This window comes from Grammomys surdaster, unplaced genomic scaffold (assembly GCF_004785775.1).
Source record: "Grammomys surdaster isolate TR1022 unplaced genomic scaffold, NIH_TR_1.0 131, whole genome shotgun sequence".
Lineage (NCBI taxonomy): Eukaryota > Metazoa > Chordata > Mammalia > Rodentia > Muridae > Grammomys > Grammomys surdaster.
In genome coordinates, this window is record NW_021604589.1 from 8,256,068 (window position 1) to 8,276,908 (window position 20,841).

The 20,841-nt window shown below is 39.5% G+C and overlaps 1 protein-coding gene across 1 annotated transcript in view; it reads right to left on the reverse strand.

Annotated features, from left to right (window-relative positions):
• Nucleotides 1-20,841, reverse strand: part of Wwc3 (WWC family member 3) — a 107,318-nt gene that overhangs the window by 24,231 nt on the left and 62,246 nt on the right. The window contains exons 6-9 of the mRNA XM_028761823.1: nucleotides 16,738-16,867; nucleotides 15,570-15,719; nucleotides 12,967-13,040; nucleotides 4,921-5,163 (exon numbers count right to left, since the gene is read on the reverse strand). Coding sequence (XP_028617656.1) covers nucleotides 4,921-5,163; nucleotides 12,967-13,040; nucleotides 15,570-15,719; nucleotides 16,738-16,867 — 597 coding nt within the window. The remainder of the gene's footprint in view (nucleotides 1-4,920; nucleotides 5,164-12,966; nucleotides 13,041-15,569; nucleotides 15,720-16,737; nucleotides 16,868-20,841) is intronic.

The window sequence follows — 20,841 nt, forward strand, 5'->3', positions numbered from 1 at the left end:
TGATTGTATGTCAAATTGACAGGGTATGGATTATGATGGATATTCTTAGTTGTCAACCTGACTATATCTGGAATGAAGTGCAATCCATAACTTAAAAGATCTTGTAAAAAGGAATTAAAGAAAAGCTTAGATACAGGCATAGTAGCATATTACTTTAAACCACACGAGACAGAGGCAAGCAGATCTCTGAGTTCAAGGCCAGGCTGATAGAGAGCAAGTTCCAGGGAAAGAAAAGCTTAGGTCCAGGTGTGATGGTATATGTCTTTAATCCCAGCATTCAGGAGACAGAGCCAGGTAGATCTCTGAGTTCAAGTTCATTCATTCTACACAGTTCAAGATAGGCAAACTTACACAGTGAAGGAAATCACTGAAAACAGAAAGCTGGTGAAAATATAATACAAGGGGTCCCTGTTCCAGCTCCAGTAAGCAGCAGAACTCAGCAGCTCCGTCATGTGACTCTGGCTTTAGAATCAAGAACAGAAGTGACTACTGGGACAATTGCTACTTTTATCTGGGTCTAAGAAATTAGTGGTGACTAAGAAGAGACTAGTGTTACTGAAGTGAAATCTGGGAGATGTTTTTTGAGAGCGCAAAAAAAGGTGTGTTCCACAGATTTACAAGGTTGTACCTTGTGCTGCAGCTAGACTTGGTAATATATAAGAATCACCCAGGTAGTAGTGGTTTTGAAGGGTATGACAGGGTCATGGAGAGCAGCAGAGGCTAGACACTGTTAAGAGGCCAAGGAAGACCACTGGTACAGCCTCAATGGTAGTTGAAGACCCAGGACTGATGAGGTTATGCTAAGAAGTTGTGACATGGCACCATGAAGAGAGACTATGAGAGGATATTTGTCAAAGTGCAGCTCAGTTCCAGCAGAAGACCCCAGTGTATTGAAGATGCCAATACCATGGGACAATCACCAAAACCAGCAGCAGCAGTGGAGTGGAGTCATCCAGAGCCTAAAGTGCTATAGAGAACAGAGCTAGAGAAGTGGCCCAAGCCCTTTGCTGGAGCACATAAGATCATGTGTGGAACCCAGACATTGGAACAAGAAGCTGTGAAGTTGAAGTTGCTTTGGAGATCCCAAGATGTTATAGATGCCAGAGCTGTGGTATGTCTGCTGAGTAAAGCTGATAACAGGGAAAGAATTGTGTTGTAGTCAACAAAGATGAAAAGAGTTGGACATCAGATATGGAAATACAGAGTTTGGAGATTTCCCAGCTGACTATTGGTCTTGTTTTGGTATAGCATTTCCTCACCATAATGTTTTAGAATGGTAATGTATATCCTCTGATGTTGGATATATATGATCTGCTTTTTGATTTGGATCTTATAGGAGATTACAGTTATGAGTTTACATGAATCTCAGAAGGGACTTTGAACTTTTAAACACTGTTGAGACTGTGATAGACTATGGGTACTTTTGAAGTTGGACTAAATGCATATTGCATTATGACTGTAAGCCTATGGAGGCCAGGGAGTGGAATGTGATGGGTTGAATAGGTTTGGCCTCCATAGATTCATGTATTTCAATGCTTAGCCACAGGAAGTGGCACTATTAGGAGGTGTGGCTCTATTGGAGTAGATGTGGCCTTGTTGGAGGAGGTGTGTCACAGGTGTAGGTGGGCTTTGAGGTCTCCTATGCTTAAGCTCTGTCTAGTGTGGAATCAGAGCCTCCTTCTGGCTACCTTTGGATCAAGATGTAAAACTCTCAGATCCTTCTCGAGTACCATGTCTACCTGCAGGTTTCTATGCTTTCTGCCATGATAATGGACTGAAAGTGTAAGCCAGCCACAATGAAATGTTTATAAGAATTGTCTTGGTCATGGGTGTCTCTTCACAGCAAAAAAACCCCTAACTAAGACAGAAAATGAGTTTCAATTATGTCCCCTCACTAGACTTTCTATTCATAATTCTGTATGAATGACCTTGGAACTGAGACAGGTCTCATAATTGGTCAATTGGCTGCTGTAACTTAACAAAACGGAGCGAACCTCAGTCCCTTTGTTCCATTTCCACTCTGGGTCTAGCCACACAGATTGAGCTATAAGAAACCTCCTATCCTGGGACCCCACACTTAAACTGGTAGGGAGTAACACTGAGAAATGTGGCCAGCATCCACTTTGCAGAGTGTCATCAGTTGCAGGAACCCTTTGGAGTGTTTAGTCTCATTTCATACTCAGCAGCTTTAAATTATAAAGGAGAATGATAGTTATCCCACATATATGTTCTCCAGTAACCAATGTCATTTTGCAGCAGATTTAGGAAATTCACTTGAATCATTTAGCTCTGATTGAGGTCTCTTGTCCCAGAACTGACTACCCAGGCTGGTCCCACAAAAGACTAGTGAAAATATCTACTACAACTTTGTTGTCTCATCCCTTAGACATCCCTTAGACAGTGCTAACACTGTCCCCAGAGAGTTCTGTAGATGTGAACCCTAAGCCCACAGCACTGGCAATGTTTAACTTCACATGAGGAGGGCAACTAGAGTCAAAGGCACATAGATGGGAGGTTCTGAGGAGGCAGGCACCACTTCTAGATGAAATCCACCCCACTGAACAGAGACCAGCAGGAACTGTAGGCCCTCTTCCTGTCCACAACATACAAAAGTGGATACCAAGGTAGAAGAAAAGCTAAAGTATAACTCAGAAAGCACAGAAGCCCAAGAGCACAAAAGAAAAGGTCAGTTACATTCTGCCATTTGAGATTCAGACTCTACTCTAGTTTGGAGTGCAATGGTAGGGCATGCTATCATCTCAGGCAAATTAAAATTCATTCTGCTCACTACTAGGCTATGCTAAACTCTCCAAATACTACCACTTCCTTTCAATGCTCCCATGAGCTCTGAGCCACAAATGCCTCCATGCCACCATTCATCTACCCTAAAGATCCAAACATCAGGATTGCTAGGCAATACAAAGAACAGTCAGAAGTCACAATGAAAATGTGTTATAGTGGTACATCCCAACATTCAGAGGCAGGTGGATATCCTGTGAGTTTCAGACAAGCCTGGTCTATATAGGGAGTTCCAGGATAGCCAGAGCTACATAGTGAGACCATGTCTCAAAACAAACAAACAAACAAAAATAAATAAAAATTAAATTAAATAAGAAGTCACAATGATATTGTCACTATATGTATCTGCACAAGTCAAGTATTCTGATTACTTAGACTCTTTGTAGACAATGCTCAGATAGATAAATTTTAGGGTCATGCCAATATACTGAGTTTGGGTAACCCAGTATATTAACAAAGGCTGGGGGGTCCCCAAAGCTCGGCAGATAGCCACAGATAAAGCACTGACAGCTGTTAAATGTGGAAAGCAGACCCAGCCTTCGGCACACTCCGCAATTGCAGGCAGCAAATGGAAACCAGGAGACGTGGCATATGATGAAAGGCTGAACAACTTGGCATCAGAGAATACAAAAGACAGAGGCTTCACGTGTCTTGTGCTTGAAAGCGTCTCAAGAGTAACTGAGGAAAGGCACGTTCAGAAAGGGACTCACAAAAGGCTGCCGACTTCCTACTGCAAAAGAAAGAGCTGGCTTCCCTGGCTAGAAATCAAAGTCAGAGATAAAAGCAGTAGGGAGACACCCACAATGCTACAAGGAACAATTCCCCCAGGCAACAGAGGCTCCCTGTTCTGGAGCTAGAGCACCACCTGCCCTCCCTCCACAAATTGCCTCCAATCTCGCACAGGCACTGCTCTGTAAACATAGGCAGAAGTACCAAGCACCCACATCAGACAGGAAACTGTAAATGATGCTTGTCCTTCTTCATTTTTCTATTGCTTTCCTCTATAACTTTGTGTGTGTTTCTCTTTTTCTGCAGATGAGACACTAGTTTGTAGCCCACTATCAAATTCTGAAAGTCACTATGTATCCTAAGCTTGTCTGAACCGAAGGCGATCCTCCCACCTCTAAGTGCTAAGATTTCGGGTGTGAGCCACTGCACCTGGCTTTCATGTCCCAGTTCTGAGTAGGCATCAGGAGCCTCTGAAAGCAGCTGGCTCCTCTTATGGCACAGAAGGCATATGATTCCACTTCCCACATAGTAAGGAAACATGCCAGGTAGTCACTGCTCTCAGGGGAAGTGGAACATGCCTCATTTGGGAGGCCCAAATCTGAACTGATATAGAATTTCAAGCTGTTTTGGTTACCTAAGTATGACTTGGGATTTTGGGACATTTCAGATTTTAGATTTTTCATCTTAGAAATTCATAAAAGTACAACTGCAAAAATACTCAAAAGTTTAAAAATCAAAACCAATCCAAAATTCTAGCCCCAAGAGAAGACACATGCCTGTGATCCCAGGAACTGAGAGGTAGATACAAGGCTAACATTAGCTACATGGCAAGTTGGAGGTCAGCCTGGATACACAAGACCCTGTTGCAAACAAGGAAAGAAGAAACAAAGGAAAGAAAGGGAGGAGGAGAGAAAAGAAAAAAGAGAGAAGAGAAAGTATTCTATAGGCTGTACCTTGATGATTAAAGAGTTAACCTAACATGTAAAAATATCCAAATATAAAAATAAAATAATCTAGGACAAGTGACATGGTCAAGCGGGTAAAAAGGCATCTGCTGCTAAGCTTGGTGACATGGGGTCAATCCCTCAGATTGAGAGAGAACAGACTGCTACATGTTCTCCTGGGATCTTCACACTAGTCTTGTGGCACACACTCACATTCATTCATATATAGACATATACCAAACAAATTAAATGTAATAAAAAGTTTTTAGATAAAATACACGAAAATTCAAGACATTTCTGGGCTCAAGCGCTTTTACACAAGGACTATTCAATTTGTACCAATTTAGAACACCCTCACACGATATACAAGTCATTCACTTAGTATTTCTAGTTGATTCATTTCTAGAAGTTGTACCCTTTGCTCCCAAAGTCCTGGAAAGCCACACACCTTTCTGTGGCACCCTGTGCAGATGTGGCCCTAGCACGCTGGATCTCTTCCTCCAGGCGCCTCCTTTCCTTTTCCAGACGAACCACATCTTCTGCTGACCTCCGCTGCTGAATAATGAGCTGCAGCTCCTGCAGCAGGGCCTCCTTTTCTTTGATGAGCTGCAGCCGGTCCCTGTCGGCCTCTGCCATGCCTGGCCACGACTCGTTAGCCAGCTGAGCCAGCTGCTGCTGAATATTGGAGACTCTGAGAAAGAAAGAGGGGCAGGGAGAGACTGGAATGAACAGAAAACCTGATGTGGATACATTTTCTTCACTATCGCCAACTCTATAAACTCACATGGTTAAATAAATGGTGAGATAATTACTCTGAGCTTCAACTTTATATTATTTGGAAACGAGGGGTCATGAAAACACTGTAGAAGTCATTTGTAATCTCTCATCTGAGCTGTGAGGTGGCAATAATTACTCTGTACTTGTTTCAAAGAATTGACAAAAAGGTTAGCACTCCTCAACATTTTCACACTCTGTTTCCTTCATGATGTCATCCCAGAGAGAAAGGAAGCTGCTCATGTCTCCCTTTTCCACCATCATGGGTATGTAAACTGTTAATCCAAGAGACGCCTCTGCGTTTCTGCCCCCTCATCCAGGGATAAGCACTAACAGACACACTGGGAAAATAACAGAAGGAAAATGCATCCATCAAAAATGTTTCTGAAAAGAACAGCTCTGGGGCCCCAGGCTCCACATCTGTTCCTTCCTGCCCCAAAGCCCTTGGCCAGGTGGGATTGAAAAGTGTCTTAAGGAGGGGCAGATACTCAACAAAAGCTGAGTGCTTGAACACTTCCATGACCCTAAATTTCCAAGCGCTTGCCTGGCAAACAGACTTCATCACTTGTGCCCTGAAGTGGTGTTGAATTCAGATTAAATGAAATAGACACGGCTCATGTTTTGAAAACATACTTAAAAGTGTGAGCAGTATGTTTTAGATAAGGTTTCTTTAAGACAAAACTAGGAATGCCAGACCCAACGTGAACCCAGTGCTGGGGAGTATAAAGTTTGGCAGGCATACCTAAAAATGAAATCCAAATACTTCTTTGAGATGACAGAAATCTGTGGGAACATGTAAGTGTCATGCACCACACAGCCTTAAGGCAATGATTATAAAAGTAGAGCCTCAGGACTGGCGCCTCGGGATCACCTGGGAGCGGTTAGAAAGGCATCAGGTCCAAACTCAGATCTTCTGACTCCTACGCCATGAGGTTGGGGTCTTGGCAAGTCCTCTGGGCACTTTTGCTGCTCACTCAAGTTGAACAGCCAGGACTCTCAGAGCTTCCTCCTCTGCAACTCTGCCCAGTCTGGAAGGTGCTAAATGACCTTTAGGGAGTTACATCAGGGACTGACAGGATGTTGTTTTTCACTAATATGGGAATGGCAGATGCAGGGCAGGAGCACACATGAGACTGCCTACCTCCTGTGCCCAGGACATATGGAATTAACCGTGTCTGCCTTTTTGTCTGCTGGGTCCAACCCTCATAATCTTTCTCAAACCTGAGTTTCACTTAGATGCCACCAATTGACAAGAGTTACCACATGCATTAAATAAACTGTAGCCTAGCCCTCTGCCAAATTAGGCTCTCCGTCTGATCTAGATAATGTGCACAGGAACTCACTTAAGACTGGAGAATTAGACAAGGCTCATTCCCTGCATATAGAATCAACCTGAAACCCATAGTCTCAGAAGGAAAAGGGTCGGCAGGCTAAACCTTAAGTGTATGCATTTTACTCTCGCCCAGTTCTCCAGGAAGGTAAAGAAACACTACTTGTGCATCAGTAGCTTTATTAGATAGGTTGTTTTCTAACTTAAAGCTAATATTTGGGAAATGATGCCAAATCATGCCACTAAAAAAGTAATGTCAGAGGCAACTAAACAGGGCTTAAATATCCACCTATATCTAATTAGTGGAATTAAAATTTATAGCAGTAATATATAACTGAAACCCAATGAAAATACACTCTGAGCAGGACCATAAATAATTCAGAGCCAAATCAGACATTAAACCCAGTAAAATTTCTAGAACAATCTACTGGAAGCTAAGACAAATGTAAAAATAAATGTAAGAGTCTTAAAGACAAGTGAGAAATTTGGCTATGTCCTCATAGCAGACATTTATTTGAGTTTATCTGCTTCTTAGGAAAGCCTATCTAAGCTATGCTAGAAATAACCACATCTGTCACACTTATAATACACACACATTCTCAAAAGCACACCTTTTGAGTTTTCAGAGGGTTTTTTCTATTTTTTTTCTATTTTGTGTGTGCATGTGCACTCTTCTCTCTCTCCTCCCTCTCTCTGTCTCTCTGTCTGTTTCTCTCTGTCTCTCTGTCTCTCAGTCTCTCTCTCTCTCTCTCTCTCTCTCTCTCTCTCTCTTTCTCTCTCTCTCTCTCTCCCTCTCTCTCTCCCTCTCTGGTGTGTGTGTGTGTGTGTGTGTGTGTGTGTGTGTGTGTGTGTGTATGTGTTTTACCCAAACCATCTCCTGGACAGCATAGATGCTAAGTAACCAGTCTATCACCATACCCTAAACAAACTGAATTTCGTATGGTTTAATACAAAGAGATCAAGACTCCATTGAGCCTGACAGCTTTATATTAGCAGGTATCTACAGGAATCCAACTGGCTGAGGGTTGTGGAAGATCCAGTTCCAGATAATTCTATCCTTCTCAGTAAAATCTCAAGGGATTCACACTATCTAGAAAAATGGATGAGCCAAAAACCTCATAGGAAGAAGCACAGGGAACTTTTTCAAAGAGCCTGCTCACCTGGAGCATACTAAAACAGTGGAACAGCCAAAGTTAAACCATGTACTATAACTTTTCATAGCTTACAGGAAAAATGTGCTAGGAACCTCTCTAGCAGAAACAAGATCCGGATGAGGAGGATTTCTTGCAACCCGTCTGGAAAAGCTGTCTGGGCCATGATGAAAACTAGGCAAGCATTTCCACACTTAAGCATATTTCTTTGTTACTTCCAACTTCACAAAAATGAAGGTGCTTGTAAGCTGCTTTGCAAGATACCTCAAAATCTAGAATACTGACGTATTGGAAAAGGAAATCCCCTTCTTTGTGACCACACTCTGAATGTTGACTTTTGAGCCCACTTCAGCCAAATCAAAAGAGGTATATCTGTCTGTGGTTTGTCTCTGCTAGAAGACAAAATCACTAGAAGAAAGGATTATCCCAACAACTGACCACTAACAGAGTTCCCTGTCCTTTCAGTAGGCCTTCTTCGCTTGGCTAAGGGCCTGGAATAGCACCACAGGAAGGGAGCATCTTCACTACTGGAGATTTCCTTGTGGAAGTAGATTTCATGCTTGAGACAAAACACCGAAGTGCCAGAGTCTGTGTACCTTCTAGATCAATACTAAATAGTTGACCTACTTTTTGAAGTCCCTAGGAGAGCCATCAGTTCACTGTAGGAAAAACAATGTCCAGAAAGGCTTTTCTTTGGAGTGTCATTTCAATGAAATTAAGTGCTTGAGAAGCAAGAACATAATAAAAGTTTACAGAACTCCCACTCCCCTACACACCTTTTCCAAATTCGTTTTTAAAGAGCCCTAAAGAGTCACTTTAAATTTGTTAAAATTTGGAAGGGATCTTCTTCCTTTTTTGTACAAATCTACCATATATTTTATTGATTCTTCTTTTTGACAGGTAAAACATCTTATGGCATATATATAATCTTACACAAATGCCTTTAAGAGCTTTAAAACATATGTTTCTCCATATCCTGAGAGTGAAGAAATGAAAGCAAAATCTCAGTTTAGGTTTCATATTTATTAAGTGACTTCTAAATCCTGTTCCCTGAGAAGGACTAATGCAGAAATAAAATATGAACTATGGCTCACTTCTGATATCTGATCAAGTGTTTTTTTTCTGTCATAACCAAGACATATTAAGCCATGAATGGAAACCTGTGTGTAGGCTGAAGAAACTACTTATATCTTCACAGTTGATAGGGAAATCTTCAATTGTCTGCAATTTCTAAGAATAATGTACTTTTAATGTTAAAAACATTGGAAGCACATCAAGAGTAACCTCAAATCCTCAAATTATGCCTAAAGTCTTCAATCTACTATATAATTTTCCGTGTTCCTAAAATTCTGTGGCTTTTTGATGCAGCAAACAATTTCAGGAAATATGTCATGCAGTTCGATGGTGACAAGTCATAACATATCCTACTGCCATGATGGCAACTTAGAAACTCGTGTTTTCTTATTTCAATTCCAGAGCCTGGCAGCTCATATATTTTCATTTAGTTTTCTTCCTGTGAATGTTTACTTTTATGACAGAAAGGTCAAAGAAAATCTCAGCTGAGATCTAAGTTGCAAACATGACAACATCTCTTCAGCAGAATGAATGAATATTGACAGGTCAGTGTTCATTTCACTAACCTTTACCTGGAAAATTCTCCATCTAGAACACATGGTAGAGGAGTATCTGTCAATATACTACTGTCCCTCAGTTGCCCTCTTTAACATTTTCTCCCCTTAAGAAGGAGAGCTATTTAGGGAGAAACTTTCTAAAATGAAAAGCAGCAAATATTCAACTCCTTAACTTTACCCAAATGAAAAAGATGGAGCAATATGCTTTTCTTTACTTGTCAAAGCTCATGTGCAAAGACTCTTGAGAAAAGAAGGGGTAAATCCAAGTGGCTAATCAAACTCAACTGGAATCACTGAATCCTGACAACCGATGAACACCAGGACTAACCTTGACAGCAAGACTGAAGACACAGGAACTGGATGAACCACATGTTTTGTTCCTATCTGAGCTGAATGTTTCCATGGGAACAGCTACAAATTGTACATAGTTCTGGAACAAGTGCTCTTAGGTTAAAAATATGGAGCCATCTGTGTCATCCGGATTGCTTCAAGAAGACTTGATCTTCCAATTTCAAAAAAATTCCCAAAATTTTAAACCAGTAATATGAAAATATCCCTCTAATAAGGTCTGCCTTGGGAATACAAGGCGTCATTAGAGGAGGGAGAGAAAGGTAAAAGCAGCCCTCAGGATATTTCACATAACTCAGAATTGAAATACAAAAGAGGTTACTCTGACAGTGGTAGTGTGGCCAGGTAAGTCTCCAGAATTCTCACATTATCACTCTGAATTACAAGTTCCACTCCTAGACACTTTTTGTAAATCTTACTACACACAAAGCCATTCACCATCCAGAAATCCACATTTTTTTATAATCTTATATTTCTTTAAAACAACCTCAATTCTAGACACCCAAGGAAAGACTTCCTTAAAATGTATAAAAGGATCACTTTCTCCTCCTTTTAAACCTGACAAAAGAAATTCATCTAGAAAGCCACCTTTATGAAACTGTAATATTAATAGAAGAGCAAACCATCTGACTTCCTTCTGTGGAGGTAGTCTAAATCAAAACCTACTTCTCTTTACTGGGAAGCATCACACCAGCTCTCTCAGGACTTTTCAGGGTGGACTTGTGATTGGTATTGAATTTTCCAAGTTCACTGGCCAGTGCTGGTTACCTCCCTGGTCATATGCTTCATTTTGCATGTATTCTTTCATGGTAGCTTTGGGTGCTTGGTGATTGTTTCTTCTGATTGACCACTCATATATGACATATAAAACACATACATATCTGCAGTGGATAGGTATAATGGTCATTTTATATGTGTGAACTTAACTAGGATAAGGGATGCCCAGAGTGTTGATAAAACATGATGTCTGACATTACCCATGAGAGAATTTCTGGAAATTATTAGCATTTTACAGAAGATTACGTTAAAAGATATGCTTTTTTCAGTGTTGGCAAGCAATATCCAAATGGACTGAATTAAAATATTTGATTTTCTGGTACAAAAACAGACAAACTGATCCACAACCATGATTGCTTAAAACAACATTACTGTTTGACAACAGTTCCACAGGTCAGCAGAACTATGTTCTTTCCAGAACCTCTAGAAACAAATATATCTTATTGCTTCTTCCAGTTTGTAGTTGGCCTCTATTTCCAATCATCATGCCTTCTCTCGCTCTGACCATTGGAGTCTATCTCACAAGGATCCTGGGTTGGAAGTAGGCTTCCTTAGATCATTTAAGAACATCTTTCCCTATCTTGAGATGTCTAACATCATCATCCCTGTGGAGTCCCATTTGTCTTTCATTTCTAAGAAGCTTCTACTCTCCTGCTAATGCAGAAACGCTAGACTTGGATTCTTCTAAGTAGCTAAAGTAAACATCTTAACAGGGTTCTAATAACTGAAACACCATACTTCGATGCAAATGAAATGATTATTCAGTGCCTCCCCACTGAATAATCTTAAATCCTCAACATTTTACTCAAATGTACTATTTCAATATTTGAAAGGTGACTTGGTACGTACTCACACCATTTCTAGAACAAAGAAGTCACTTGCTATGTTTGGTAAATGTCACAGCAACACATAACAATTATGGTTGTAAGTGTAGCAATAATCTATTTTCTGTGTTTAATACAGCACAGCAAATTCCAGCACCCACACTTGGCAGTCCTACTTCAAAATAGGAACGAAGGAGTAGAGGACTAGTCAGAAGAAACAATCGCCCCCACAAGCACCCAAAGCTACCATGAAAGAATGCATGCAAAATGAAGCATATGACCAGGGAGGTAACCAGCACTGGCCAGTGAACTTGGAAAATTCAATACCAACCACAAGTCCACCCTGAAAAGTCCTAAGAGAGCTGGTGTGATGCATCCCAGTAAAGAGAAGTGGGTTTTGACTTAGGCTACCGCCACAGAAGGAAGTCAGATGGTATGCTCATCTATTAATGTTATAGTTTCATAAAGGTGGTTTTCTAGATCCCAATGAACATTGGTCCAAATACCAAGCTTCTCAGAATTTCCTCATTCTGTTTGGTACTCTGTTCTCTCCTGCCCAAGATATTAAGACAATATACAATCTATAACTGAATAGAATGTTTTTAAAGCTATTCTTCAGTCTTGGACTATCACCATAGCTAAGGCTGATACAAGAAGCTCATAAGTTCAAGACCTCTCTGGGAGAGCATGAGTTCAAGGCCAGACTAGCCAATGAAGGGAGACCCTAATGAAAGTAAAAGGTAAGAGGGCAGCTGGGATATAGCTCAGTGCTAGGCCACATGCTTAACATGTGTGATGCCTGGGTTCTATCCTGAGCACTGCACATAAAAGCAAAATAAGAATGAAAATCTATGTTTCATGGTTTTTGGAAACAAATTTTAAAATGGTTTGGCTTTCAGACTCTTTCCATAAGGCACAAGAGAGAAAATGTCTCTATGCAGAGGCCATGTAAGCCATTCAAATATTAAAAATTGAGTACAAGAACACTTGAGAAAGACAACACACTAAACTCACAGAGGCAAAAATACTGTGCTGTACAAGGATTTGGCCAATGGCCTATGGTAAAGACAGGAGGGAGGGATGGAGAGAGAAAAGACCAATCTAAGAAATAAACCCTGATGTCAACTTTGTAGAAGGCAGGTAAAATACAGTATATGTCGACACAAATGACGTCACTTGTCTCCAACAAATGAACTGTAATATATACTGCTATCACCTGCTGATTGATTAGTACCAAACTGCTTTTGATGGTAAGATGGATGACTTACTGTATCAGCCTAAGGGATCCACACCAATACGTGTGAAAAGACAAGACCGTTTGCTTCCACTGGCCTGGTAGATGGATGCTACTTACAGGTTGGAAAAAAAGGAGGGCAGCAAGGGGATTCTCAAGTATTTGGTATGACAGAGAAACTTGAAGTAAGTCTCTAATGGCTTCACATTACTTTAACTTTCAGTACTGAGAATTTCACATTTTAAGGGCACTTAGAAGTTTACCAGGTATATTAAGAAAATTCAAAAAATAAAGGACATTTCTATTTTATCAGAATTTGCTTTCTGGTAAAATGTGGGCAGTCAGACACTAGAGAAATCATCAGCCTGTTTCTATGGAAGAAAGCAAGCAAGCAGAAGCCCAAAGTATAAAAGTGTACTTCTTACCTTTTTCGGGCTTCTTCATACTGCCAGTTAAGTCTGACACGGTCTACAAGTCTTGTTTTATCGTCAAAAAGAAACTTTCCAGACAAAAAGAACAAAAAAGGAAGGAAAGAGAACAAATATTAAAAACGTGTTTTCAAAGTAGAAAATTCACTTAAACTTTTGAGAAAAAAAAACAGAGTATCATTTACAATGTGTTTTTGTATTTTTCAAATGTCTAGAAGGAACACTAGAAGTAATACTGTACTGCTACCCTTGGCTGCTGAAGGCTAAAAGGTAGGCTGCAACCACTGCAGGCTCCTAAAACTGGAATTATTACTAGTATTATTTTTGTTTTCAAAACAAGGTACATATATCTATCTCACAGACAGACAGACAGACAGACAGACACACACACACACACACACAGAGAGACACACACACATAATAAATATGTGTGTATACATGAATATATATGAATATATTCATCTATTGTATCACTCACTGAAATTAATAAAAATTAATTTCGTTTCAATTAACTAGGCAACTATTTACTGTAAACTGACAAAAAGGAAAAACATTCTCCCCTGCTTTGTCCTATAGGTTCTCCAATTATTTGATTAATACAAAACATGGCCAACCCTCCATATTTGTGAGTTCCATGTTGTAGATTCAGCCAACCATGGCTTAAAAATGTAGTTAAGTCCACAATGGTTGCATCTGTATTGTATATGAAGAGACATTTTCTCCTGTCACTATTCCATAAACTATAAGAATATAATAACTACCTGTATTACATAAGGTATTATAAATCATCTAGAGGTGATTTGCAATGAACAGGAGGAAATATATTGGGATTTGTGCAAATAGCAAGCCATCTGACATATGGAGCATAATCATTAGTGGATTCTGGTATTCCAAGGGGTTTAGGACCAATCCCATGAATGCAGTGACAAAATTAGATGTTTTAATCATAAATCCCAAGGTCTACATTTGACAGACTAGTTTCCTAAAGAAGGGGCTAGACAATACCTCCCAAGGCGCGAGACATTAAAATAGGTGGAAAGGCAATGTCTAGACTGGGGAGGATCACCTACAAGTTGTACTACAAATGCTTGGAATACTATCAGTAGTTAGGTGTAAATGTTTTCATGTCCATTATATTAAAGGTAACAAAATCCACACAAAACAAAGAAACTAGTTAAACTAAGATAACAGCTGTAAAGCTGCCAACCTAGGGCCGACCCCAGTATACTTCAGGGGCTTATAAACCATGACAATTTACAGCTGGAATGGCAGAACCAGCCACTACTCGTAACCTGACATTTTTAGAATGGCTTACTGAAATCATTAGAGAGCTTTGATCTCATCTGTTTTACTCAAACTAATTAAGAGCTATAAATTCTAAATCAACTTTAGGATAAGAAGAAAAAAGTCATTTCCAGAACTCAACAAGTTTTGTGCTTGCTTCCTTCCTCCATTCTGAAATCCTTAGGCAAAAACAACAAGTTTTTTGGCTCATAGATTCTTCTCTGTGTATTACAGGTGGTAACAATGTTACAGGTGGTAACATTAAATATGTTTTTTCAAAAATGTCTAAATATATTTTCAGAAATAATGAAAATAAAAATTGAAAACAAGTTATATCCAGGACACCCAATCATTTCATAATTTGTATTATACTTTCCCAGAAAGGCACTATTTTTCAAACATTGAAACTACCAAATAACTAAAACTTAATTTTTCCTACAAACGGTTTTTTCCTCTCTTACGCTTTCCTTCATTTAATGTTAGGGGTGTCATACCTTCCACTAATATTTTATGTTTACATAATGACCCTAAAGGAAAAGAACTCCTCCAGACTGCTCTCCATTTGATAGCAAATTAATTTCTAACTTTATCCAATGGATATTACAACAGTAAGTCTTTGATTATTAACTACCCAGTTTCAAATGAGTATTTTCCCAATTTGATTATTGTGCCTAATTTGATGTTTTGCTGATTATCAAGGGAAAGTATGCTAAAATTGTTCCAAACCTTAAACAAAATAAATTTTTAATATTCTTGTAGCAGAACAAGAAATGGCAATAAAGTATAATCCTAAAGCTTAGCCCAAAACAGAGATCAGCAATCTGATCCAAGAACTAGGGCCAGTCCACTGCCTGTTTTTTGTTTGCTTGGTTTTGGAAATAAAGTTTTATTGGCACTCAAAAAACCCATTTTCTTAGGTATCACCCAAGACATTTTTGCATTATAATGAATGACAGCTGACCAATCAAGGAAGTGACTACCTAGCTTTCAAAGCCTGAAATATTTACTCTCTGATCCAGAAATAATTTGGTAATCCATGCTCTAAAATGTCTTGGATATTAAAAAATAACATTTAAGTTTAATGCTCTCAGATGGTTGCCATTTTTAAGACTCCTAATCAATCACAAGACAATATGCATTTTATACCACTGTATCATTATAGTTAAATCAAGAAATGTGACTTTCCTTTCAAATTTACTGACACATCAGCTAAAATATCCCTAAAGTAGAAATTAAAAGTTAAATGTGTGACACCACCACCAAAACCAGTGACTCCCCTCTGAACATGTTCATGTCTCTGCCCTAGATGAGCATACCTCCCCTACAGTGTCCGTCTGAGATCCAGCATCACAAAACTGCTGAGGGGCACCCGAGTTACCAAGTGCACCTGTGCTGTGAGAGAAATCTGGTAGAGTGTCCACAATGGAGCAGCTATTCTTGAAGCTGTCAGTAAGTTTGGCAAGACTCTGGAAAAGAGTAAGACAAGTTCTGTGAGTGGAGATGGCATAGTTTCTTTCCCTTAGAAGTAGCTGTTTCTTTCTGATTCAGGTCTACAGCCTATGATTAGAGAGATCTCTCACCCTTCTCCCCATTAGCATTAGTTTTTTCCAAAAGCATCTTTTTTAATGCACATACTAATGTTAGTCATTTAAGTAAAAGAGAAACTAAATTCTTCTGGTAATACAAACATAAAATAGAGAATAGATATTAAGCCATTTTTATTGCTTTTTTTAATGTTTCTTAAGTAAAAAAGCATTTCTATCCCAAATGCCCAATTAGTAACTGGGTCTGACAAAGATGCATGCCACTTCACATTTTTATAGATAATCCAGAGATGAAAACATCTCCCAGACTAGACTTTTTTTTTTGAGACAGAGTTTCTCTGTGTAGCCCTGGCTGTCCTGGCACTCACTCTGTAGACCAGGCTGGCCCCAAACTCAGAAATCTGCCTGCCTCTGCCTCCCAAGTGCTGGGATTAAAGGTGTGCACTACCACTGCCCAGCCAGACCAGACTTTTATAACCTGATTTTTCACCCATTGTGCTACATGGTCAAAAGCAATCTCCTGTGGGTGTTAGTATGCCAAAATTCACAGAAAGTTACGTGTTCTGGCACATGGAGCTTGTTTGTGTGGAGGTCGAGAGAAATAGGATTGTTTTCTATTTCTTTAGGCTTTGGGATTCATTCACTTTTGACATTGTTAAAGATATCAGATCAGAAATGACAAGTGCAACAGAGCTCAGGTAATTGGCTCAGAACTAAAACAAAGGCTTTTTGGAAGGGACCAGTCATCTTAAGTTTATATAAGATAATATCTTACATCATATATTTATCAGGCAAAATTAATGTTTACCTAAACATGATATATGTGCACAAAATGCATATATAGTCCTCATGAAATATGTATACAGCAAATATATAACGTGTAATAAAAATGAGAGATAAGTAGACAGGCAGAGATTTCAGGAGGCAGCCTTAGCTTTACCTGCATCAGATCCCGTCGCTCCTTCTCTCCTGTACAAATGGCTTTCTTAATAGTACGGAGTTCACTCATTATAGCCTGGGCCTCATCCAGTTTGTAGTTGGTGTGAGTACTTGACATCTTCCGGTCAATCCTGTTTAAAATTAAAAATTAGAGTCATTCCACATGAGATTACAACATCATTTTAAAAAAAACAATAAATATCCAAAGGTATCAAAAAAGATGAGAAACAGTTAAAAGCAGAGTTTAGGCACATAACAGCAAAGACTCCATGAAACCTTCCTTCTTTTTAGAAAATACAAAGACCTGAGACCTGGTTAATGGATGCCTGCCTTTGCTCCAGGAGGATCCTGTGTAGGGGAGGTGGCTCCTACTCTCTACTAAGCAGCAGGCTTGAGTCATACATGAGATTGGAAGGACAACCAAAAACATTGTTCATTTATTCTCAGCATTCTCAGATCAAAAGTTAAATATGTTTATTAGATAAACTTATGAGTGAGATTTGTATGCCAGGAGAGGATATGGAAAACAGCAAGAAGTGGTACATTTCAATAAAATACTTTAACAAAAATTAGAATTTCTCTTGTGGTGCTGGGGATTGAATCCAGGACCTTGCACAGGCTAGGCACTCACTCTACCACCGCACTATATCTTCAGCCCTCAATACTTGGAAATTTATGCCTTCTCCATGCATTTCATTCCAGCTATCACTTATCACTCTCTTCTATCTCCTTGTATCTCTATTTTTTTTTCAGTCGAAATATCCATTCAGCAAAACTTCCTTCTTTCCCCTTTCCTCCTCACCACTCTCTCATTCCTGGTTCTGTCTGTTCATCCACCACTGAGTCAACCTATGCACATAAAGGCCTGGTTCAGAGTAGTAGATATAGGACACAAAACAGGACCAGACTTGGCCCCACCATTCAAGAGCAGGCTGTCTTGGGAGAATGTCCTTTGTCACGTCTCCCATGCCTATGTCTCAAGCCTGAGAAGCCCTTGAGGCTAAAAAGATAGAGAAACTGGTCCGGATGTGGAATGAATTCCTTCCCTGGAAACCAACTACCTTACTCTTCAGATTCCAAGCCCACCATTACACAGGTTCTGGACCTAACAGTTTTCCCACAGGTTATCCTAAAGATCTGAATCATTGGTTGCGAGACTAAATTGACTGGTTTTCCACTACACAAATCTGGCATGCTGTGAGTAGGAATAGAATTCCAGCTCTGCCACTCATTAGCTGTGGGACCCTAGGCAAATCAAACACATCTTTTGATCTACTTCCTTGTATCTTGAATAAGAATACTAATAATACTACTCCCATAGGCCAGGCATACGATTTAAGAAGAATATGTAAGGAAAGGACTCACCTGGCAGAAGGTCTAGAATGTAATGTTTGTAATGATTATTATCAGCATAATAAAACTACTTACTCATTGGAGAAAAGGTATAAAGTTGCCAACTTTACTATTTCATTATTATTAACACATAGATGACACAACACAGAGCAAAGCTCAGCACCAGAGTTGACCTGACCTACTGGGATCCTTAGAACAGACAAGCAAATGTAGAAGCAAGAAACTGAGTCCTGGATATCCAGCAATAGGGCAATAGAACCAGTGAGGATTTCTTTGATTGCTATCAACTACTATGAACACTTATGAAGTCAGAGCCTAAGACCTTTCCATAAAAAGATAGATACAAATGCATTATTGGTCCACACATATTGCACAATGACACTCCTAAATCCAATCATAATCTGATTCCACAGGCACTTCCATGGTGGACCAGTTATACCTTGTACGTTTCTCAAATGTTCATTTCTACAAATTACTAATACATTATTTTAGTCAGTTGCATGTATTTTTTTAACTGCAGTGTTCTATGCTAAAAGTTAAATTACATGAGCATGAACTGAAGTTCAGGAGGTGGTACTGTTCTTTGTTCTTAAAAGATTTCTGCTCTGGCTCCTTCACAACACCTCATCCAACTGATTGAGATGATTAGTTTTAACTCTACAGTACCTTGAGGGTTGTCATAAAATTTAGCAATAAAATATGAAAAGTTCTATTGAGTGTGGTGTATATGGCAGTTGTGGGCAGGGGATGCAGGAGGATCACAAGTTTGAGGCCAGCCTAGGATACACAAGAAGACTATGTCTTAAAACAAAACACAACAAAACAAGGTGTGTGTGCGTGTGTAGGTGGGTGAGTGTGTGGGTGGATGGGTGTGTATACAGAGGATTTTGTTAACCTAAATGGTTTGATAGACAGGAAGCCTAGGAACTGACTAATCAGCAGAACCTGAACATCTACAGGAAGGACTGAAAATTTTATGCAACAAATATCTCTCACAAGGTTAGATGAGCCTCTTCTTATACTAATTATCATTCACTGACATATATAGCAGTTACCACTAAAATGAAGTCCATGACTTCTGTACATGCAAAGACCCATGACTGGACAATAGAAACGATTCTATGATAGAGAATGCTTTTGTTATGAAATTATTGAAAGACAAAGCAACACCCCCAAATAATGATGAGATTCTTTTAGCCCATGTCTAATTCAAGTGTACACGCTGACAGTTAGGTTCCACTCTTCTTCTGGGGTTAGAATGTATCTCATGACTAGAGCATGTGCTTAAAATATGTGAAGACCTGAGTTCAATCCCCAACACCAAAAAAAAAAAAAGAATCCCTTGATAGCTATCCATCTCAGCATCAAAACCCCCAATTCAGGAACACATAAAGCAGGTAAATCTCATGTATGTTTCCACCATACATACTGTAGAAAGTGCAACAAGCCTCTAACACAAAGAAAATTTCAAAGGCCGTATATTTTAAACCACTAATGGCCAAGGAAGTCACCAAATGTTTCTTGCAGGGCTTAATTAAATGATTTTGTATTAATCTTCTCACAAAAGACTTTACCCTATATTGTTGTTAATCATAAACTGAAATCTCTATAGGCTGATTAAGTCCATAGAAAAAGGGAAGGTAATCTTCAGACAAAAACTCAAAGCCAGGAAAGTCCAATTGCTATCTAACCATCAATGGCCACTGCCTCTGATACTAGGCTTTCCTATTTTTCCAGAATGAAAAATAGAGCAAGGCCTGCAACCAGCCTCACAGACAGAAGGGAAATTTGACTATACTAAATGTAATTTTCCAAGTGCCTAGGAATGAGTATCAGTAAAGTATCCATAGCTACATACATATGTTCCATGATGAAGGCTACAGAATTACACCTATTCCTCTATTAGATCTGAATGTGCTGGCTGCCTCGCAGCTTTTAACAATTGCAGCACCTAATCATGGCCATCATGTTTAGTATTTAGTAGTGGAGCTAGCAGCCTATTGTGGCACGAGGTTGCAAAATAGGAATAGTAGCTATATCAAGGATTAAAAGACCTGACTTCATCAGCAACGTGTGCAATTTAGTCCAACTGTGGGCATTTCAGACGCCTTTAGAGAATGAAAATGAACTTCAAGGCCTGAACCTTGGCTCTGGCCACAGCTCTACCTAAATGACCATGAGATAGTGAAAAAGAATAAAGATTAGGGGCTAGCAAGATGCCTCAGAGTGTAACTGCTGTCACTATACAAGACTGATGACTTGAGTTTGGTCCACAGAACCTATATTAAAAGCCAAATATAGTATATACCCTAAGGTGGAGATAGGAAAACTGGCTGGAAGCATATAGATCAAATTACCTTGATATGCAACACCTTGGAAATAAGCAACCCTGCCTCAACAATGTAGAAGGAAAGAAACAGTTCTCAGAAATTGTCTTCTGACTTCCACATTCCACATTCACACATCCCCCGGGGGTGGGGTGGAGGAGGAGAAGAAAAAGAAAATAATAATGATAATAATAATAATAATAATAATAATAATAATAATAATACCAGGGTAGCTATTTGGACCCTGTTTCAGGGATACCCTGGAACAGAGCAGAGAATCCAAGTAGGCCTCTGGGCCACACACAATCTCCATATTTCCTATTTTGTATAAGGTTGTTTGCCTAGAAGAAAATGGGGAAAGAGTCTGCAGTAAAAATTGTGAAAGAAGGATCTGGAGAGAAGGCTCATCAGTTAAGAGCTCTTAA